The 23,428-nt window shown below is 33.8% G+C and overlaps 2 protein-coding genes across 5 annotated transcripts; both read right to left on the reverse strand.

Annotated features, from left to right (window-relative positions):
- Positions 1-13,707: 13,707 nt before the first annotated feature.
- Positions 13,708-16,133, reverse strand: LOC133305102 (uncharacterized). Of its 2 annotated transcripts, none has more exons than XM_061505236.1 (6): positions 16,011-16,133; positions 15,478-15,645; positions 15,044-15,112; positions 14,875-14,950; positions 14,738-14,802; positions 13,708-14,027 (listed from the first exon to the last, which is right to left on the reverse strand). In XM_061505236.1, the coding sequence occupies exons 2-6, from the start codon at positions 15,631-15,633 to the stop codon at positions 13,947-13,949; spliced, it is 447 nt and encodes a 148-aa protein (XP_061361220.1). In that variant the 5' UTR covers positions 15,634-15,645; positions 16,011-16,133; the 3' UTR covers positions 13,708-13,946. The 2 variants fall into 2 exon arrangements, with proteins under 2 accessions (XP_061361220.1, XP_061361219.1); XM_061505235.1 differs by having other exon boundaries at positions 15,478-15,654.
- Positions 16,134-17,716: 1,583 nt separating this feature from the next.
- On the reverse strand, positions 17,717-23,375 carry LOC133305098 (probable sugar phosphate/phosphate translocator At1g48230). 3 transcript variants are annotated; one of them, XM_061505230.1, is made up of 10 exons: positions 23,305-23,375; positions 22,672-22,929; positions 22,445-22,552; positions 20,915-20,946; positions 20,777-20,827; positions 19,787-19,848; positions 19,450-19,711; positions 18,723-18,988; positions 18,556-18,650; positions 17,717-18,195 (listed from the first exon to the last, which is right to left on the reverse strand). In XM_061505230.1, exons 2-10 carry the CDS (start codon positions 22,753-22,755, stop codon positions 18,007-18,009), a joined length of 1,149 nt encoding a protein of 382 aa, XP_061361214.1. In that variant the 5' UTR covers positions 22,756-22,929; positions 23,305-23,375; the 3' UTR covers positions 17,717-18,006. The 3 variants fall into 3 exon arrangements, with proteins under 3 accessions (XP_061361214.1, XP_061361213.1, XP_061361212.1); XM_061505229.1 differs by having other exon boundaries at positions 23,104-23,357; XM_061505228.1 differs by having other exon boundaries at positions 23,053-23,357.
- Between the last annotated feature and the right edge of the window lie 53 nt (positions 23,376-23,428).

Raw genomic sequence — 23,428 nt, forward strand, 5'->3', positions numbered from 1 at the left:
TGGTTCACTTCGATGCATATCAATAGAATAAAACAACCACTTTGAAAACGGGATATAGCAAGGGATTTAGAGAAATGGGAAATATAAAGAAACAAACTACAACGATACGGGATGGTAACCCCAATTCCACGTACGCCCTGGGCATATATAAGCCTATGGGTATCATCCAAGGTGTGTTCACAGAAACCACAACCATGATGCCCAAACCAACCAAAACGCCAAAGACATTCCTAGTGTGCTCCTACCCGGATCACACACCATGACACACAGTCAACTGGAACTCCCTCCTGGAGACCTATCCAGCGGAAGTCCGAAACTGCCCGAAGGCTAATAAAACTGTCTACTGGCCAGAGACTCGGTACCGCAATACCCATAGCAATAATGCATGCATGCTCATGTGTTCTATACTATTCATACACACTTCCTACCGTTGCCATCAACTGGCAAGGTGGAACAGAAAAGGGGAACAGCCCCCAGTACCAAAAGGTTACCTCAATATGTTACTCCACTTAGCTCCACAGCAGCTTAGGTTCCAAGTTTGTTACTCAACAGAACGCCTACACATAGGACGTTCCCAATTACTCAAAACTCATACGAAAGCATGCAATTTACAACAATACAAGCATGATTCAACCACTTACCTCAATCCCACTTGGTCCAGGACCAAAGGCAATCCACCGACTCACGGTTCGGTGTTCAAATCGACGGACGACAACCTACAGTAACCATGTACGAATCGTCAGTACACGGCCATTCCATCAAAATACGAAAAACGTCAAATTTCACTCCTACACCTTGTAGGTTCGGCCTCTTAAGGCTTATTTCACAAATTATTTTTCTAGATTTTCTTTCTCATTTTATTATACTTCCACAGGTTGCCAAAAGGCCATACCAAGTGCCATTTTTCACTTTACGTCTTTTAAACAATGTTTTGCCTAATATTTTACTCTAGGATCCTTTATGGCAATTAACACCTTCAATCATTTTTCATTGATTCTACAACCTTTAAACCACCACACAACCCATCTAAGTACCATTCAGCACATCATACATCACTCAAATAATTTCCAACAACATCCATTCCTTAATTTCCCTTTAAAGGCCGAATTGCACATAATCCATTCCAAGGAATTTTCACCCAATTTTAACCATTCCACACCTCATACAATCCCATTATATCAACATATAATCATACAACAACTCACTAATACAATCCTAACACATTTTCAAAATTCAAAGTCATGACAACCTCAAAATTTTCTAAGTTACAAAACCATATTTTTCACCAATAATTTTCATGGCATTTGTAGCTCTAACACATCATTCTAAGACATTATCATGTAATACACATTTTCTATTTGAGCTCTCTAACATCACAAATCATCAAATTCCCCCTTAGGGTTCATGAATTCAATCCAAGGATTAAACCGTTAAAATGGTGAAGAAACTTACTCAAAAGCTTGGCACAAGACTCCTCCAAGCTATCCTAAACCATTGGAGCTCCAAACAACTCCATGAACATCATCTTTCTCCAAAATTTTGTGGCTGTAAATGGCCAATATCTCACCAAAGAGAGAGTTTCAAGGCTCAATAGTGGTACCAATGTGTTTAGAAGGTGATTTCCGTCAAGATTCAAGACAAAAATCGTTGGATTCGGTGGAGAAACGGCTAAGTTATGGATCAAAGAAAATTTTCATGAAAAATGGGGGGAGGAGGGCTGCTGGTCACGGGGAGGAAGAGAGGGAGGAGAGAGAAAATGTCATGAAAATGTGACTTTTAAGTCACTTAAGCCATAGGTGGGTCCCACACGCGATTTAACTTTAAATAAATCACTAATTTCAACCATAAATTCATGACCTACGTATTTTTCTTGTTCATGTCATATTTTTGTTTCCCAAAAATACTGATAAAATTTTCACGCTTATCGGTACAATTATACCGCAGTATTTTACACCGGAAAATCACTATTCATCAATTTTTCCCCAAAATGACTTAATTCCATCAAATTTTATCAAAATCATATTTCCTAACTCAACAAACCATTTATAACTCATATTTGAAACCTAGAGCTCAAAACTCAATCGGCATGTTTTACGGTGCAATCGTACCGCAGTATTTTTACCCGCGAAAAATACTATTCACTGATTTTTCTGAAACTTGCCTGTCCACTCAATTTTTCGTTCTGAATCCATTTCCAGGGTTATTTTTATCATCGGAGACCTTCATCTCAATTTTTATCTTCCTAGGGTTGCGTGTTGGCTAATTACCGTTTTGCCCTTTCTTTGTATTTTGGCCTTATATTCAGGATTTTCACTATCCTTCTCTTTAATTCTCATTTGATATTTTAAATATTAAATTTTAGAAATGTGAGGTGTTATACTAGACATACCCGAGTGGAAATGGGAAAGTGTAGCCACAGATTTTATGCTAGGTTTACCAAGAACCCTAAAAGGTTATGATGCAATTCGGGTAATCATTGTTTGGTTAATTGAATCTGCTCATTTTCTACCAATTAGAGTTCAATATTCCCTTGAGAGGTTAGCACAATTGTATGTAAAGGAAATCGTTAAACTTCATGGGGTACCTCTAAGTATTGTGTCAGATAAAGATCATAGATTTACTTCTAGATTTTGGGGATCGTTACAGCAAGCTTTTGGAACTAAACTGAGACTTAGTACATCTTATCACCCTCAAACTGATGGTCAAATAAAGAAAACCATTCAAACTTTAGATGATATGCTCAGAGCTTGTATTCTTGAACAAGGAGGTTGCTGGAATAGATATTTGTCATTAGTAGAATTTGTCTATTACAATAGTTTCCACTCAAGCATTAAAATGGCTCAATATGAGGCACTTTATGGAATAAAATGTAGATCTCCTATAAGTTGGTATGAAAAAGGAGAAAAACAATTGTTGGGATCGAAATTAGTCCAAAAAATCTCAAGACAAATTCAGATGATCAAAGAAAATCTTAAAAAGATAAAGCAAATAGAAAAGTTATTTTGATAATAAGCGAAAATCTTTGACTTTTGAAGAAGGAGAACATGTGTTTCTAAAACTTTTCCCTACCACAGGTGTAGGTAGAACACTTAGGGTTAGAAAATTAAGTCCTAGGTACATTGTTCCATTTTAAATACTCCAAAAAATTGGGGTAGTTGCTTACCAACTTGCTCTTCCATCTCATCTTTCCAAACTCCATAATATTTTTCAGCTTAGAAAATATATCCCAGATCCTTCTTATATCCTTTATCTAGACTCAGTACAAGTTAAAGAGAATATAACAATTAGAACCAGGCCGGTCAAATCCTTGATAAAAGTATGAAGTAGCCGAGGAATAAAATTATTTCGCCAGTTAAATTTCGCTGGGAAGGTTTAACACCACAAGAAGCCATGTGGGAAAAAAGATAAACTACGACAAAGTTATCGAGAACTCTTCTAAAAGGTGTATATAAATTTTTGGGACAAAATTAAATTTAGGGGAGGAAAAATATAACATCTAAATAAATAATAATAATAGTAATAATAATAATAATAAATCAAAATATATAATAACAGTAATGGTTATAATAAATAAATAGATTAATGGATATTAATATTATAAATTTTAAAGATAATATTTGGGATATGTAATTAAGAAGATATTAATATTATTTTTTATTTTAATAATAAAATAAAATAAAAATAATAATATGAAAGATGTATGTATATAATCAAATTGAAAGATTTGACTAGGTTTGTTAACTTCAAAATAATAATAATAATAATAATATCAAAGGAACGTGTAGCGCCTATATATATATATATAGTATAGTATCTTGAATGTAGCAAAAGTGAATAATATCTTATAATTGAAATCTAAGTAAAAGGAAAAGTAAATGAAATGGAATGGTGTTTTGTAGTAAAAATTCATCTAACCAAGTACCATGTAATGATGGCTTGGCAATATAATATTAATGAAAGGAATATTGGAATCTTAGAAAAATTTCATAAGATATCGTGGAAGTGAAGTGAGAAAGCATCTATAAATAGGTCTTAAGTTTTAAGATAAAAGACAAAGAGAGAGGCACGAAAAAGAGAATCGTAGGCGTGAAAGAAAGAGCTTATAGAAACTGAGTATTGATATAAGAAAAGGTAATGTTGGGAGTAAAAATCATTCTCATAGTTCCTTTTTCTTTTTTAACTATTTTATATTTACATAGTTTGGATAATTTTGTTATTTTATTATGTTCTTTTTCTAATTTTAAAAATATTTTAATTAGATTTATTCTCTATAATACCTAATGAATATTAACAAAATATGTAATTTTTAATTATATGATTCTAATGTGAACTTATCCACAAAGGTTTGAGTTCATATCGTAATATTGTAAATGACGTCTTATTTGACTTTGAGCTTGGCTACTTAAAATGTTTCATATTCAGAAACCATCAAAGGCTAGGCTTTAGCAGTTTCAATTAAATATTAGACATTATTTTCTGTGTTTATTATCTCTGTTATTATGTTCATAATATAAACATACTTGATAGAATGATATTTTTCGTTATTGCGACTGGACTAGTTATAATTAGAAAACCTCAACATTACTTTATTTTTATGCTAACTTGTTCAGAAAGGAATCATGCCAAGCATTTTCCTAACAGGAGACAGATGGTGGGTGATGTTCTATGCCGATGAAGAAAAATCTGAATTTTGTGTTATTATTGGAACACGATGAATGGCTGTTATATTTTACCTAGACTGGTAGAAACAGTTCCATTTAATACGGATGATTAATAGAACTAAAACTTGTATTCCTACTCTATGTAACAAATAAATAAGAGTATGAAGAAGTATGATCAAATATGTGAATAGTTTGTGTGTTGGTATCTATAATGAAACAGATGTACTCAGTGTATCCTTTTATGTATAATTAACTATGGTAATGACAGTTTTAGGTTCTTCCATAATTTGATTAGTGTGTAATTTTGTTTTACGTAGGATGTTACATTTGCTACTTCTGGAGCAGTAACCAACAAAATGGCTTTCAACTTCTTTTTAATGACATGAGATTCATCATTTTTTCCTTTATTTTATTTAGCAATATTCATTTCATTAGCCATATTTGTTTGGCTTCTTTCCTTTGTCATGATTTGACTCAAAGTAAGATTTTCTACCATCCCTTCAAGGGTTGTATCATTGTTTGCACTCATAGCCCTCAAAATGGTTAAAGTTTTTCATAAAGTTGGCATTTGCTTCAGGCAATGCTTTTTGACCAACAGGTTATAATTGTTTCATGCATGGTTAAAAGCTATTCAATAACCAATTAAAGCATTCAATAATTTATTCAATGAGAAGCATGTGAAAATAAATCTTAATTTATTCACACCTATGACAAAAATAATAATAATAAGGATAGATATTTCTCAAAAGTTTGATGTTTACAAAGGGAATATGAAATGCATGAAAGCTAAAATAGACATGAAAACATCAAAACTAAACTTAAATAGTGCAATTGAGAAAATTCTAAGCAGAATCCATAAATTGGTCTATATCAATGGAATTAAAATTTCTAAACTGATCGATGTCCAAAGGAATATTATCCATTGTGGGGCCTCCATTCACCACCATAGATTGACCAACGAAATTGTCTTTTTTTTCTTTTCATTTTTGTCCTTTTGATAGAGTTCAACTAGGTGCTTTGGAGTACGACAAGTACAAGATCAATGACCTATACCCCCACATCTATGACAAACATTATGAGCATAATTATTAGGCACTACTAGGCTTGCATTCTTTTATGGACCACTACAGGGGCCTTTTGAACTCTTATTTTTCTATAGCTGCGGTTCAATTTTGCGCCTTTTTTCCTTCCATTTTCCATGGTTCTTTTGTCCATGACGTTGTGTAGCATGTGCTTCTGGCATAGGTGTAGAACCAACAAGACAAGTGTTATGGTTGTGCATCAACAGCTGGTTGTGTTTTTCAGCCACAAGTAAAGCAGAGATAAGCTCATAATGCTTTGAATAATTTTTTGCCCTGTACTATTTTTGGAGTATAAGGTTTCTAGGATGGAAGGTAGATAATATATTTTTTTCGACATTTTAATCTTCATGATCTTCTAGCCTCAGAGACTCATTAGGGGCATAATTTGATGAATAACAAAATTATACTCCCTTTTGGATTTAAAATCCTAAAAGCACATATTGATCCATTCAAATCTAGGTTGGGGAAGGATAACATCTTGTTGATGGTCATAACGATCCTTCAAGGATTACCATAAAATTGCAAGGTCCTCTTCAGTTACATATTTTGCCTTTAGATCTTCAAGTAGATGGTGGCGAATAAAGATCAAAACTTTGGCCTTCTAGGCAAAAGTACAACTAGATTCATGGAGAATGGCCTCACTGAGATCTAGTGATGTTAGATTATCTTGACATTAAAAGCCCATCTTAGATAATTACTTCCGACAATAACTGACGTTGCAAACTCCCTCTTTGTAATATTTGACATGCTATATAAATAAATAAATAATTGTTAATATAGCATACCAACATACACTAAAATAAAATAGGACTATCGTGTTGAAATCAACAACTAAAAATAATAAAATATTTCGTAACAAAATTTTCCACCTTGAGCAACTTTTGAAAATTCTAACCAAATTGTGTGATAACGTGTTGTGAAAAGAGAGGTAAATAAATGGAATCAACTCAATAAAAGAAAATTACGAGATAGAGAAAAAGAGAATGAGGAGAACAAGTCAGAAATTATATTATTCAATGTATCAGAATAGATGTCATACCATCTCAATATATATAGATGAAGGTGAGGAGTAATACAAAATATCTTTTATTCATACTCTGTTATTACAATATTTAAACACACTAATAAAATAAGAGAAGAGAGTGTGTCATTTTAAAGAATACAAAATTTTGTCATCTTATCTTATGTGAGAAAAAGAGATAAATTATAGAGATGATATCCTTCTCAGCATATCAGCCATTTCACTGTTTACTTGTTGAAACTGTTCTATTGAATAAGGACATAAATACAAAGTTGACACAAAATAAGGAGAAAATGACACATTTTTTTTTTTTTGATAACAATGACACATTTTAAATGACAAAATATATCATTTAAAAGGATGTAGAATGACACAAAATAGCCATTTATAATACCCCACTATCTGTAATTTTGAGGTTCTCAAAACCCTAAATTGAGAATACCACCAATTGGATGGCTTGGAGGGGAGCGAACGTGGTGCTATCGAGAGCCAATAGGATAAAGACGAAGTTGCAGTCGGCGCTGGAACCCATCGTTTTGGAGGTCGACGACGTGTCGTACCAGCATGCCGGTCACGCTGCCATGAGGGATTCTTCCGACAAGGAGACTCATTTCAACGTCAAGATCGTTTCCCCCAAGTTCGACGGCCATAGCCTTGTGAAACGTCACCGCATGATCTACGACCTCCTCGCCGACGAGCTTCAATCTGGGTTGCACGCGCTCTCCATCGTGGCCAAGACGCCCCACGAAACAACCGCCGCCAAATGATAAGTTGCGGACTTGCCGTGTTAAAAAGTTCGAGCATTTTCGACTGTGAGTGTTCAAAGTTTGAATCTTGACTTTGTTTTCTAATGACCCATTTGAATTGGTTTGCCAAATTGGCTTGTTCTTGTGTTGGTTTTTGAATTTGTTGCTGTGGTTGAAGCTTGAGGCTTCAGTGTTGGTGTAATGTCTCGTTCTTAAATACTAGAAATTAGATATCAAAGTAAATAAAACCTTTTTTAGTGTAGATTGAAATTTATTAATATGTCTTAGTTGACTCCACTCACTTGTAAATTGCGCTATCTAGCATCTCTTAGCTCATGTATTTGTACTATAGATATTGCTCTAAGAATGGAACCTTAATCATCTTATGTGGCTTGTCTGATCCTAATTCTTTTGTATACGCGTACACTAAACACACACACTTATTGAAGTCTTGCTGGACTCTGCATTACTTGGCAGGACATACATCACTATTAGCAGGTCAACTTTCCATGACCAATCATATTCCTGATTTTACCTATGTTTTGTCTAGTTTTAGATTTAATTGAGGGTTTTTACTAACCATGATGTGTGAGCTTTAGATGAGTGGTGTGGATGTGAGGTGGTTGCCCATCACTTCTGTTCAGGGTGATTGAACAGGAAATGTCCAGCCCAAATGAATGGGACTGGTGTTTTTATCTACAGAACGATAGCAGAGGTATTTGATATGGGAAAGATTAGAACACTTAGGCCAACAGTTTGATATCAAGGGTGTCTGTGTGGACACCTGCAGAGTGAGGGGGAATTGGGTTTTCTGGGTGTACAATGCACAAGTAAGATCAATTGGGAGGTAGTGAATGTGTGTTTTCCAGGTTGTAGAGTCCCACTTATATGAGGTTACTGTCGCAGTTATGGAGGAAGTGATATATACCCAGAAGGTAATTCTGCAGGCGTCATGGTGTGATCATGGGTAGTGGAGTGCAGTTGTGAGTAGTGGAAGATGATCCCCGGATGGAGTGGATTGGAGGGACAGTTCTGGGTAACTGCTGCGCATTGGTGGGCAGCAAGATGGTGCCAGGCTGATTCTCGGTTATTGCGCTTGATCCTTGGGCCATAGTCTGCAGGCTGGGAATCCAAGCCCAGAACAACTTCAAATTTGTGATTGAAATATATATGTTATTGCCTTTGGTGATATTATCTGGTTGTCCTGTGTTGCTTATAATTTATTGTTTGTATGATACTTTGATTTTTTAAATAAATTATATAATTTATATTTATAATTGTCATATTTGGTTGCTGTATTTTGTATAATTTATATTTTTTTGTATTATACTTAAAAAAGTTATTATTTTTTATGATACTTTGATTTTGTTCTATCATTGGATGTGCATACATACATATCTCAGTTCTCTTATTGCAAAAAAATCTTGTATCCATTTGTTGAGTTCCTTAATCTTTTCAGTTTTGACGGTTTATTACTTAAGACTCCCACATTTAGACATGCATACATTAATAATAATGTCATACTACTTTGTTTCTCTGAGAAAATATCACACCTCTAGATTTATTTTTGTCATTAGTTTAAAATGTCAGAGGCCCCTGTATTGGCAAATGAGAAAAGCTTCTAATATTGAATTGCCTTTTAGATTTTTCGATGAGAGGGTGGCTTCACCCAAACAGGATGAGTTTCATTGGCTAGGGATGGTATTAGTAGTTTATGGCTTTTTTGCTTTAGATGCTGTAAATGAGTTTCCACTTTTCCATGAATGCCTTGTGCTTTTTTGTTGGTATTGAGTCTGAACTAAAGCTCCAATGATGAATTGACCAGATCCCATAAAACTTCTAATTCTATCGTTCCAATTTCTGAAGTTCAATTAGTGTTCCTTATTACGTGTTGAAAAAGGTGAATCTGAGGAGCTTCCGTCAGAAATCTTGATACCTTGTCACCATTTTTCCAAAAGAAGCAATTTTAAGAATTTTTTATTTATTTTTTCTTCTCTCTCTCTCACACACACAACACAAGAAACAAATAAAGAAAGATATCAGGAAGGTATTTTCCTCATGAGATGTTTCTGGATTAAGTCATTATAGTGATGTCAATATGAACAAATGGATGATGGAAAGCAATAACGGAGCGAGCTGCCCTCCTTCAAATTTATATAAAGCTTTAGTTGTGGCTGACTGGCTGTCATTTGTAGGGATCGTTCCCCTTCAAATTTTTAAAAGTTTTTGTTTGTGAATATCATTTTTGTTCTTTTGGTTACATGAATAGTTATAACTTACAAAGAATATTACATTTGAGATTTCGCTCCCTTCACAAAATTTTCTGGCTAAGCTGTGAATTGGTTATTCTTAAACGTTATAGTGAGGATATTTTAAATCAAAACATTTTGAAGTATGTTTGGTTCTGTTGCTACAATTCCTTGGTTAAATTGGTGCATGACACTGCTAGAATTTTGCTTTGAATCTTGAAACAAACTATTTTAGTTTGAACTGCTATTGCATATATCTATTTTTGTTTGCCTCTATGTTTTGAAAAATGTGACAGATGAACAAAATACATATCTCTCCGTTCACATAAAAACGAGATAAATTTCGTATTTTTTTTCTCTTGTCTTCATATGAATATTAGCTAAATGGTTTAATAAATAATTACTTTTCACTCCAAATTTGACAAGCTCTTAGCATGAAGTGCTTACCATGAAATTGAATTCTCAATTTAAGGTGAGAGAGAACAGCTAATATGTTGTTTACACTCATAAGTATATCATGCTTATTAAATCACTAATGTAGTTATGTCATTTTGATAAATCTCAAAATAACCAGTGATCATGCTTTCATTAGACATTCATCAAAAAAGAAATTTGACTTGAGTAAGGCGTAAAAGTGAACACATATCAGAGTGAATAAGCGACCTAGGTAAGCATTTTGCTTAGAACTAAACAAAATTTTATTTTTACTTAAGTAGAGTGCTATAATAGTTCATATATGATTAATTCTAAGCAGTAATTTTCAAGTTTTAACTGGTTTGAGGCCTTCTTCCTAATTCATCATTTATCACAACTAGGAGACTGATCATCCTAGCATTTAAAAGAAAAAAGTTTAACAAAAGCAAAAAAGTTTAAGATGAGATGAATATGTATTGACTGAAATATTAACAACTCTTCCCAGAAACGCTGGAACTTCAAAGCATTTGCTAATCAAAAATATGCTCATAACCTCATACTGTTCCGCACATCAAATCAAATTTGCATCTTTGATCATGTCACAGAATAAAACACTTGAGCGGACTTCTCGTTTTTGAAGTCTGTCAATTAATTAGACATGGTTTAAAAAATCTCTTGTTAATCTAAATGCCTCAATAGCTACGAACTTATATTTAAATTATAACAAAGAAAAATTATTCTCGCATTTGAAATATTTATATAATTTTCTTGCAATAAACTATTATACAGTGTCGAATTAATCGGGATATAAATTATAGTTATATAATGTGAGTAAAACCCATTGCACAAAATATCCAGCCCATCTGTACCAATCTTAATACAAAGCAATTGCTATTGTAGTTACTTCCCCTTTAAACTAAAACTACTATTACAAATTCCGAAGAAAAACCATAAACAACACAAATCAAATTTGCTAGATTTGACTTCGAGACTCCAAATTCCTCAATCAGCTTGTGTCCTTTTGTCACACTATAAAATATTAGACAATATTGAAGCTACAAGACAGTTGAATGAGTATGACTATTTATTAGTCAATGATAACTTTATATTATAACAATTATCACCTAAGATTTTAACCATAATATAAGCAAAACTATCACCATAAACAAAAGAAGCACTTAAGATTTTAGCCATTTCAAATCTTTATCTTTAAATTTAAATCTACAAAATCCATTCCCGTTAACCACAGTGACAACTATTATTCCCAAGTCCCAACTTTGATAATTCAACTCAGCTCTCTCCCAGCAGGTATGTCCTTTACGCATCAAACGCCATTTATTGGGGGAAGGCTCTTGTCATTTTTGACAAGATTAGGAAAGCAACTATGATTTATAAATCTTTCAATATATCCATGTGTTTGTACCTTCCAACTTATCTAAAACAAAGAAGATATGGCCATGTTAAATATATGGAAAATACTTTTCTTATGTTGTAGGAAAATAATTATTTCATGTTGTAGAAATAAAATTACAAGTGGAACTCACAGAGAAGAGGAGAGAGAAAAAAGAGTGGTAGGAGCTACTCTTTTTTGTGTGTGTAAGAAAATTGTTTCTCTCATGTAAAATGAGATAAATATAACCCTAAATATATACTCGCCAATACAAATACCAAAGAGTTTGTACCTTTCAACTTATCTAAAACAATTTCTAATTTTTCTTTTCTTAGTGTAGACACTAGATGAACAAAATTCCAAGGTGAACTGACAAAACAAAAATAACTTGATTTTCTCACAATGCATTTGGTTGGGGGTGGGGAGTATAATTTGATTTTTGATCTTTTTGCAGTCTTTTTAAGGGTGAATAGCCTCACCTCACTGGTAACAAAATAAAGAAGTTGGGTGCTACACAACGAAGAAGATGGCTGGGCACAAGAAGGTTTAACCATCATACACAGGAAGCATAATATTTGTGCAGCAGAAAAGACTTGAGAAGGAAAAAATTGCTAGCAGTAAACGGACTCCAATATGTATAGTGTACATGTTTTGTGTTGATGGTGTTATCTTTCCGTATTAACATAAACAAAATATTAGTATTTGTTGTTTTTTTTAGTTGTGGTTTTTTTTTAGGGTGCTGTCAACGAGGTGTGTGATGGTGTTATCTTTCGGTATATTACATAAACAAAATATTCGTAGTTGTGGTTTTTTTTTAGGGTGCTGTCAACGAGGTGACACACACATGTGCGTGAGACAAAATATCACTAATTTCAAGTGGTGAAGTATATATATTGGTGGTATTGGGCATGCAATGTAATTATAGTATGAATACTTCACCACTTGAAATTAGTGATATTTTGTTGTGAAACTTCTTTACATCTGTCTGATATACCAAATGCATACCATATGCTAAGATTTAATTTTTTTTTTTTTTTTTTTTTTTAGTACAAATGCGAAGATTCTTTGTGATCAAACCAACTACAAGTCCAAATGGCTCTAAACATCTGTCTGATATACCAAATGCATACCATATGCGAAGATTCTTTGTGATCAAACCAACTACAAGTCCAAATGGCTCTAAGCACATGTTCCAAACCAGTGATAAATTCAGCAAACATATGCAAATGGGGCTGACTTTGGTGAACCTCTATATGGGAGTGATTTACATAAAATAATAATAAAATTAAGGTTGGAGTCCCTTCTGTTAGGCATATACTTTCTCTGTTTATGCTATCTGAGGAATCAAATAATTAAATTCCTCAAACTCTTCACCCTTCGAACTATTGAAAATCGAGACACGAATCGACAAAACATAAAAAAGAAAGAAAGAGAGAAAATCGACGCCACTCGTTACAAGTCACTCGGTTTACAAAGGAATATAAATAAGATTTAGAAAATCCTAACAATAACTATTCATGGACTCAAGCCCAAACCACTAAGAAAAAGATAAATACAATGAGTCAGAGGTCCACAACAATATCAGGCCTCTACGGGCTTTCTACTGACTCCGCCAACAAGGATTTTCATCTGAATGTGAAGTATGAGCCATATCTAATATTAGAGCCCATGGCGGAGGACCACCACCAATTGACTAAGACTACACCACCATATCAAATGAGTCCAACACTATATCTCAACCCAAAATCTTAAGATATTGAGTTCATGAATCCTCCCACTTATATATATATTTCACTTAACCCATTACCAACCAATATAAGACTCATCTCACTTGAACATTCCAACACGAACCCCATTAACCTTTTAATGGTTTAGTTATCCAAGCTTATTGAGATCAGATAACAATGGATCCATTCTAGAAAAACACCCGAATTTTCACATGCTCAATTGTTTAAGACATGTTTTAACAGCTACTAAAAGGGCTTTCTTTTGGGTGGGTGTGGGGGGGGGGGGGGGGGGGGGGGGGGGGATTGATATCATAATGAAATATCATTAATTTAAATAATTCATATCATATTGAATAGCAGTTGTTCCCACAAGCTTTCCTTAAAGAAGAATGCTACAGGTTCAAGGAAAAATAGGCAAAGTTCAAAGCAGCATCATTATCATTACCAGCGAAAGGTTCTATAAAGCAACAACATATTAAATTATAATAATAAAAAAAACCAGCACACAAGAGTATTTCTAAGTTGTTAAAATTTGGAACATTTGTTGTGTCCAGTCACAAAACTTAAGTCTATAATAGCCACCATGGCTTCTAAATTGGGTGACAACATTGGGATAATGAATGTCTGGTATGTATTAAAAATCTCCCCAGCCTATGCTACAAAGATGTTGCTGCCAATCTTGACTTGGTATATCCCAGACTAATGAGTTTCTGTACCAATATTTTCTCAACTTCTATCTGCAATCCATGAAAGTTGCAAAAAGTAAAAAAATAAAAGTAAAATAAATATTGAATTTAAAATGATTGTAAATCATGCGTGAATAGCAATTTGAGAGAAAAAAAAAAAGGTAGTTTAGCGAGCAAGGCACCCCCTACTGTGGCATTTGGGTAGGGTCAGATAAACCTTACACCCCTTGAGCAAAGAGACAATTTAAAAGTTATAATAACTGGGAAAATTTTAAATTAACTATCAATTACAAGTGTTTGATTGTAATCTTCTGCCATATATAATGTAATGTCAAAAGCAGGTGCTGGGTATATTTGGCCGATTCTGAAAACTATGGCAGTAATGTACTGATAAGTGGGATAATAACTATTTAGAAGAGCTATAGTCAAATTTCTATATATTAGTAAATAATCAAATATTTGAATATACAAGAAATATATAATAATTATGTATTTAAACTTTCTGAAGAATTATACCTAAGTATATAGTTGGAACAAAAATATAAATTCTTATATAAGTTTCTGCAAGTATATTACTTCCTTGTTTTGAGATGTTGACTTAAATATAAATAGGAATATATGTTTTACAACAACATATTCTAGAAATAAAGCAAAAAAAAAAAAAAAAAAAAACTTCTAGCAGCAGAAAAACTATTTACAAGGAGCATAACTTCCCTGCACCAACTGCTAACATGCATGTGTGAGTGAGAGAGAAACCAGACCTCAAGCATGGGGCTATTTTTTGGAATATTGCAAGCCAAAATTATATTGAGACCAGTCTTCAACACTGAGAAACAAAGAACGTTAATTCATGAACCTGGGGAATAATATTTTAACTACCAAACATAATAACAGTTACCTAATCGATGACCAATGCCAGACCCAGTATTATCAGAAGCCCCTCCAAGTATGGAAGTAATGGATACCATATTGTTCTGTATTTACCACCACCACCACCACACATCACGATCCATATAAATAATCTTTAAACATACTCATTATGAGCTTAAAGGTATGAGAAAACTTACAGGACGAGTAGGAGCAGCTGCATACATGTGTCCCAATTTTGCAGAGTTGTAGCCAATCCATACATATATCTATGATAACCATTCATCTCAAAAGAATGTTGAGGGAAAAAAAAAGCAAAGTATTGCAAGATAATTGCTTCCATTATAGCAAAAAGTATTCCATAAAAATTTCATTCTTCCAAGCCAAAAGCAATCACTAAACTGAAAATAGAACTGACACCACTTTGTTTCAAAAGTAAACATCCATATTGGGGGAACATAGGTAGCAGTCTAAATTCTTCACCAATGTTTGTGATCTATATTCCTTTTTTTATCTCCTTGTTGATCTAAAGCCTAGTTTGCGAGTGACCCAATTGAAGAAACACCATACTTTTTTCTTTTCTTTTTTTGAATCCCTTGAAAACATAAAGAAGTGAGTTTGATGAGGGAAAAACCTGCTTGGGAAAGCGTATGATCTGAAAATGGATGCTAACATCGTTGACAAGTTCAGAAAAGCATGTAAGCTGCAACTGACCCTGTACATGTGCATGTGGATCATTCTCCTTCAATTTCAACTCTTCAACCTGCTTCTCCAATCCTTCAGAATCCATTATCACATAAAACTGCAAAACCTTAACCCCAAGATTCAACTAATAATTAATCTTGAACAGGTGAAAAAAGAACATAAAATGGGGCAATGGCCATAGAAAAAAAAAAGCATAATTGTTATACAAGTCTGCAAAACAAAATTCAGCACAGAAAAGAGAGTGCTCCACTTTATAATATTTGATTGAGTCAACTTTGATAAAACAAGACAAACAAGTAACAAGGAAAACATAAAAAAAACAAGAAACCCAACATTTTTCAATGTGAATAAAATGGTATGGATAAATAAAAAAATAAAAATAAAAAACCTCAAAACCCAATAAACCAAACAGGTGCCATGGTGAAGTAATGTGGATAAGTATATAAAAGATAAGAGCTTTACCTTATGGGTATGCTTATAGTTGCAGAGTGAAAACAGAGTACTCTTCGTCTTCCTTGTTGCCAGTCAAAGGTGCGTCTCAGCCGTCATGATCCCTGCCTTCTCCTTCTTCCATGTCGTTCTGATTTACCAATTTAAGAATTTAAGAAAGGGAAACAATTGCCTTTATAAGAGAGACACAGATAAAAAAAAATTATTTAAATTTTAAATTAAAAAAAATTACACAATTTCTCAATTTCTCGAACATAAATTAAATGAGAAACACCAAGCTTTTTAAGTAATGCTTCCGTTTGTTTTTTGGGTTTGGTGTTTGTCATTTTTTTTATTTTATTTTATTTTTTTGATAACAGGTGTTTGTCATTTTAAATGACATAAGTTATGTCATTTTAGGAGAGAGATAGACACAGAAAAATAAAAATCATGGAAGAGATAAAGTAGGTGGTTTTTTTTAATTTAAAATTCAAATTTTCTGTGTCTGTATCTCTCTTAACATGAGATAACTTTCTGTCATTTAAAATCACAAAATTTTTTTCCTTTTTTTTATTTACACTTTATTACAACCACATCAAGCCCAATACTAGAAGCCCATGCTTTCCTGGACTTTGAACCCAAATTATAAGAACATAAAAGAAAAAAAAAAAGAGTAAAATAAAAATATGTGCATTACTATAGTCTATAGGGTCTTATTGACTATAATATTTTCAGAGCTACTATAACATACTATATGGGTTTGAATCTCGTGCTTCTTTTTAACATGGTACTTCATTGATAGATCTACCACAAATAATTAAGTTGATCATTTTCTCTTTTTTGTTTTATGAATTTTATCATTTAAATTCTGACAATGGGCGGTTTTAATTTTTCATATGGCGTGGTGACGTAAAAAAAATGGAATTCATATTCATAAGTTAAGTCCTGAAATTTAATGAAAATAAAATGGAATATTTCAAATAGTTATTACAATTAATAGAATAATGAGAAAAGTTCACCAATACCCCTGTGGTTTGCTTCAGAATCATTTATGCCCCTGTGATTTTTTTCTATCACATATGCCCCTGTGCTTTGTAAAAAATAAGAAACCACAGGGGTATATGTGATAAAAAACATATCCTTTTACAAACCACAGGGACATATGTGATAAGAAAAAAACCACAGAGGCATAAGTGATTCTGAAGTAAACCACATGGGCATTGGTGAACTTTTTTCTAGAATAATTAATTAGGATACCAAAAAAAAATAGAATAATTAACTATCCATTATCCTTAATTTTGAATATTTAACTGTGTCGCAATTACAGCTAATTACTTTGTAATTAAAACAAAATAAGCTATTTCCTACAAGGACAGAAATCTCATGGCTATTCATGGGCGTACTAAAACAAGCTGTTTTTCATACATTGTTTGGTGCACAACTTTCCTTTATTCTTTTTTTTTTCTTCTTTAAATTACTAATTTTACAAATAAAATGACAATTTAAAATCTTGTTCATTCTACCGAAGTATCAACAAATAAATGGTTGCCACGGTTAGAATGACTTCTTCAAACACCATTGTAATGTAATTATTACAAATACGAAAAATAGCTTCTCAAAAACCAAATCATAATTAAAGAAATAATCCAAATAGTGCCTAATTTCAGTAACTAATCATAAAACATTATCAAAACAAATGTACCAATTTCATCCAATCATGAATAATTTTAAAATTTAGATTGAAGCAAAAACTAAAACTACTCATATTCCGAAGTTGCATTCAGTTTGGACCTGATTATATAAGGCCATTTAGTCCTCCACCTCTGATCAAACACCGGGATTCAGAAACGTAAATCAGAGATGATGCATTCTACAAAGGAAAGTAATTACAAAGAACAAGCATATGATTTCATTATAAAACCTAATGTCTAAAAAGAATAAGAGGAATAGGGTGCATTTGACTCAGCCTTCCTCTTTCTAGTTCTTTTTTCCAAAAGGGTACTCTAAAATGAATCTTGTATTTGGGTTTTCATTTTCCTGTTGCATGGTTGGTTATCTGCGTACGTCCAATATGAGATAACCTTGATGATGGAATTAGTGGTGCTTCTTCATCAATGTTCATATCAGAGGCTGTTCCATTACCTCCACTGCTTCCCTCATTGTCATTATTGTTATCTGGCACATAAATATCAGAAGACTTCTTCTCGAATTTCCAGTCCTGTATGCAATACAAGAATTTCCTTAGGAGGTCAATGGATATTTTAATGAGACTATAGAAAGAAACTACATCGAAATGATCTTTTCTCAAACAAATGTTTCACACTTTTTCTCTCTAACCAATTATTATTGACTTGGAAAACCTTGTGCACATGGCTTCCCGACTTGCAAGGGTACAGGTGCGGGTTGATTGTACATAGCCTTACTCTAGCATTTTTTCAAAGAGGCTGTTTTTGATACCCGAATTTGTGACCTTCTGGTCACAAGAAGCAATCTTACTGGTGTTCTAAGGCTCGCCCTCTAACCAATTATTATTGACAATACTAATACAAATGTTGAAGAAGAATAAAGGAGATTAGACCTTTGTGATCCGATCTGGAATACTTTCAGCAGGCAATTGAGAGGCACGGACATCCTTAACCTTTATGTAATTGTACATAACAACTCCACAGAGTGCTGCAGGAAAAATATGAAATGATGAGAGGGAAGGAGGGAGATTGAAAAGCATCTGATTCAAACAAAACTTACCAATAGCATAGCCTATTATATTCAGCCCAGTAATTGCAGATTCTGGAAATATAACAGTTGAAAGAGCTATTAATATCCAGTCTTTAAGCACACCGGCAACCCGGATGGTTACAGCACCAGTTCTACCAATAACTAAGAAAATGGAGAAATTCAAGGCTAGAGCACATATTGCATTGGAAAAGAAGATCCAAAAATTGAACTGAATCTGTGAAACTTCCATCACAGGCTTCTCCAATAGGTACCAAGGCACAAAGAGAAACACAAAACTGCATATAACAAAAAGCAAAGTTAGCAGTTCACATGGCATGCAAGGTTTGCAGATATACATGCATTCATACTCCCAATAACATCACCCATTCGTTTAACCTAAGACGTTGGGCAATAAACTAAATTTATGACATAAATTGCTTAGTTAGAGAGAGGGGGGGGGGGGGGGGGGGGGGGGAATACAAGAATGTGCTGCCCATTACTCACACATGTGCATGACAGTTACATTGCCCAAAACTTGTGCAATTTACATATTGTATATTAAATAGCAGATAGAGAGAAAAGCATTTACATATGAATAGAAGTTATTACCCAAGTCCAGAAGATCATGAACCAATTGGATGCTATTCGTAACAGATATACTGTCAAATTTTCTGGTTGGGTTTAGTATGTATGACAACAGTGCAGAAACCAATGATTTGTCTAACAGAAACCTACTTGAAAATATTAATAGAAATACCTGCAGGGAGCTATGTAATATAAGCTCGTAATAGGATTTAAAGTCAATCCCTTCTTCTGTAGAAGAACTTGTGTTAATACCAGTCTTAAAGCTTCTGCAAAGATGCCCGTGACCTGGTAAACTGTACCAACTATATTAAAATGTATTTCCCCGTAGGAGGAAATGACAACTCCAACACTGACCAGCACCATGTTCAAGAACACATCACACCTTGCTTTGTCAATGCCGCACGCAACAGCCATAGTGAAAGTTGCCACTGGCACTGAAATATCAAGTTTTGGAATTTAGGAAACAGCTCAGATACTAAGAGAAACATGTGAAGTTCATAAAAACATACTCAGAGCTTTGAGCATCTGGATAAAAGCCACGGAGATGTGCAAGTAGGCAGTGTTACCAAACCTGTAGCAACAAAAGACATATTGCTCATATAAATAATTGTTTCTTCAGAAGTATTAACATTAGTAGGCGCATGTGAAAACAGGATGAGTAACATACACAATAAAATAAAATAGTGCTTACTTCCAAAGTGATCTTTCAATCATAGTATCATACAAAGGAGTTACCATAATTTCGTAGAAACATCAAACTTTTAACAATCTAAATGACAGAAACTGAACAAATTCCAAATATTGGTAGGTCGTAATGGATAGTTTATGTGCAATGGTATTATAATAGCTGGAGGCCAAGAATTATAGTAGCCTGCAGAAAGCTAGCCAATAATCAGTTTTAAGGTCTCTGACTGACCTTTCATTGAGTATGGAATGCATAGTAATTCTAGGCACCAAATGATGATCGTGATTATACTAGATTCTCTGACCGAGGTTTGAACATTGAACATCATACTTGCGATCCATCTTACAGGTTTGCATAGTCAATGCTGGAATAGCAACTCCCCACTCATATAAACATTAATATGGTCTAATGAGAAAACTTTTGACCAGACTGAAAGTATTAGAACTATACTTAAATGGGGTTACACGAGCAAACTTCCAGCAATCAAGCTTAAGATGATTCATACTTCATCAATGCTCAATCTAGCACATACAAATTGAATGAACCACACTTGACTGAGCAAATTTTTAGATGCTTTTAATTCAATAATGAGAGGTTTCAAACTTCACTAAATCCTACTTGAACATGTCTAAACCAGGTTTATTTTTCACCTCTCAGAACTAGAGAGTAAAAAGGGACATCAACGGTCCAATACTTGTCAAATTAAACAAAGTTAGGAAACACATACACAAGGGACATCTCCCATTAACAAATCTGAGAATCATGTTTATCTCAAATCAGAAAATTTTCAGTTTTCCCATGTTGTCGTGCTTACCATAGACTTGATGCAAAGAAAGCACTTATCGGTACCACGCAAGTTGCATATCTGGCACAGAAAGAACAAAGTTTCAGAAAGAAGCTTGACAAAGGACAAGTAAAGTTCAAGAAGGATTCAAATCAGAGGCAAACTCACATTTCAAATGTCATTTTGACAGGAGACACAACCTGCAATAACATAACAAAGGAATATTGGTGAAGGTAACAACCAAATAATCAGATAATCAAATTTAATCAAGCAAGGGTGGTAGAAAAAAGTTCAAGCATAGAGGGTAGGTTTTACATATGGTATGAAGTGTATAAAATCTCAGCAAAAGTAAAAACTAAGCACAGAAGCACACATATGCAAAAGAAAAAAATCAGAAAGAAAGTCAAATGAACTAGACAGCAATTCATAACATTCTCCTCTGTAAATACTATGCATTTGTTTTCTATTGCTTGACATAAGTTGCATATAACATCATAGAAAATGTCATCTAAAGAAATAATCCAACACCAATACCAAATTGCACTTAATGTCAAAACTGACAAGTCTGTAATATTCTCTTCTCTTCTGGACCATATGTTATATGTGCTTGCTGAAATAACTTGAGGCAGCATGCATTTATGGAAATAAAAGATCATCCAAGCTAACTTATATTCAATATGTTACGAATGTTGTTAATGGAAAGAAAGAGAGATTGATAAGTTTCTCTTTCATGCAGTGAGGCCAAGGAACTTAGTTAACAACATAGCATATATTCTAAGAATCTTTGGATTGCAAATTTGCAGTAAAAAAGTTGACAAACATGAGCAAGCTCAACTTCAAGAATTGTTACTTAAATAATGTTATCTACTAGTATAATTTATTTAGGGTCTTCCATCCTCGCATAGTGAGTCCAAAACGAAGAAATCAGGCTGCTGTGGTTTGATGGCCAATGCAAAGCTCAGTGAGATCTTACAAATTGATATTGAGAATCAGGATCTCAGTTTGAATTGAGCTTTCCTACTTACAATCTCAGGTTGCTAATGTAAAGTGAGCTAGCACTAAATTCTCAACTCTACTACTCATGCTCAGAATAAATGTGATAATATATTCAATTTTCTGAAATAACTCCATTTTAGTTTTCCATAAAAAAAAAATCTGGAAAAATGACGGGGGGGTATGACCCATTATTTTCCATTCCCAACACACTGGTTTATTTACATTAGAAAGGAAATGCAACCAAGACCAAAGCCTACATTTGTGCACGGTAATACCAATTATACAACTAAGGATGCAATCTAACATCTTTGCTGCCAAAATAAACACTCAGCACGTGCCCTGTACCAATATATTGAAGATTAGAGGCAATGACACATTGACAATGAAAGGACAAAGGACAGCTAAATGTGACTAATCTGTTACAAAAATTAAATCCAGTGTGATGAGTATCACTGAAGGATTCCAATGTATAATGTTAAATCCTCCAACACAACCATCGCTCTCATCTTACACATGGGAATAGTACTAGTAACTAAACAAAAGTCAAGACTCGACATGCCAACTTGACAAGACCTAATTCATTGGAGATATACAAGTCTAAGTCAGTCCAAGAATCCGCAATAGCAATCATAAAAGAGAAGAAATCAGAAAACAAAAAAAATGAGCATTTTCCAAAGAACTAAGCAGAACAAGATGGCTTACCTTAAAGACCCGGACAAGGCAAAATGCCACGGCCCCAGAAAATCCCATATGAATCATGGTGAGCGTTATAGGAAGGGGAAAGTTAAAGTATTTTGGAGACAGAACCCACTGCACAAAACGAAAAAAACAAAAAAACAAAAAAATTCATTAACCATTCTTAGTCACAAACATTGTAAAGAAAACCCAAATCCAGAGAGGACCAAGAAATGTGGTATGTAGCTACCAACCTTGTTGTACAATATGACTCCAGAAGAAAGCAAGATGTAGATAAACAAGTAGACATAAGTGAGAAAAAGAGTTTTGCTGATCATTTTTGTGTTTGGGTTTCAACAAATGAACCCCACCAATTAAGAAAAAAGCTTCAGCAGCCTATAACATCTTCCAAACGCAACTTAGCAACAAACCCAAAAGAGAATAAACTGTTCAGAAGCAGTGGGGTTCCTCTCCCCAAACAAAGTTGCCACCTTTGCAATTAAGGGTAAACACTGCAAAATAAAAACAGCAATTATAACAATAATAATCGAATCAAAACAAAGGGAAGAACAAAAAAAAAAAAAAAAGCCCAAAAATAAAGCAAGTGAAGAAGATGCAGAAAACAGAGATTGTACAAAGAAGGAGTGTGGATCTGATCTGTGGCGCGAAAGAGAGAAATGGGGTACCCCCGAAGAAGACAAAATCCGAGGAGGTACCCACAAAAGTGTAGATGGATTGCAACTAAGGTTCTGAATCTGGGGAAAACAGAGAGACGGAGAGAAAGAGATCACACAGAGAGAGAGAAAGTGAAGAGAGAGAGAGAGAGGTTGGTGAAGTTGTCTGAATCGATAAATGAGATGTGTTTAGGAATGGCAGAGGAAAGTTACCACTTTCGAACAACTCATTAATGGGAGCTTCTTCGTATCATGTGCCCTCTCTGTCTCTCTCTGTTACTATTTCTGTTTATTTTGTTTCGGTGTTTTTTCCTTTTCTAAATAAGTAAGTATATTT

The sequence above is a fragment of the Gastrolobium bilobum genome, unplaced genomic scaffold (assembly GCF_033153095.1).
Source record: "Gastrolobium bilobum isolate Gb01-03AN ecotype WA unplaced genomic scaffold, APGP_CSIRO_Gbil_v1 utg38165, whole genome shotgun sequence".
Classification (NCBI taxonomy): domain Eukaryota; kingdom Viridiplantae; phylum Streptophyta; class Magnoliopsida; order Fabales; family Fabaceae; genus Gastrolobium; species Gastrolobium bilobum.

Bases quoted from the DNA above. Each gene is read 5' to 3' on its own strand.
- LOC133305102 (XM_061505236.1), bottom strand. From the start codon at position 15,633: ATGGATTCTGAAGGATTGGAGAAGCAGGTTGAAGAGTTGAAATTGAAG. The intron at 14,951-15,043 runs GTAAGTTTTCTC...TGGTAAATACAG, and splicing joins CAGCTGCTCCTACTCGTCCT to AACAATATGGTATCCATTAC. The intron at 14,028-14,737 runs GTCTGGTTTCTC...CATGGATTGCAG, and splicing joins AAAATAGCCCCATGCTTGAG to ATAGAAGTTGAGAAAATATT.
- LOC133305098 (XM_061505230.1), bottom strand. From the start codon at position 22,755: ATGATCAGCAAAACTCTTTTTCTCACTTATGTCTACTTGTTTATCTAC. The intron at 20,947-22,444 runs GTAAGCCATCTT...ATGTTATTGCAG, and splicing joins GCCTTGTCCGGGTCTTTAAG to GTTGTGTCTCCTGTCAAAAT. The intron at 18,196-18,555 runs GTCTAATCTCCT...TATTGCATACAG, and splicing joins TTCCAGATCGGATCACAAAG to GACTGGAAATTCGAGAAGAA.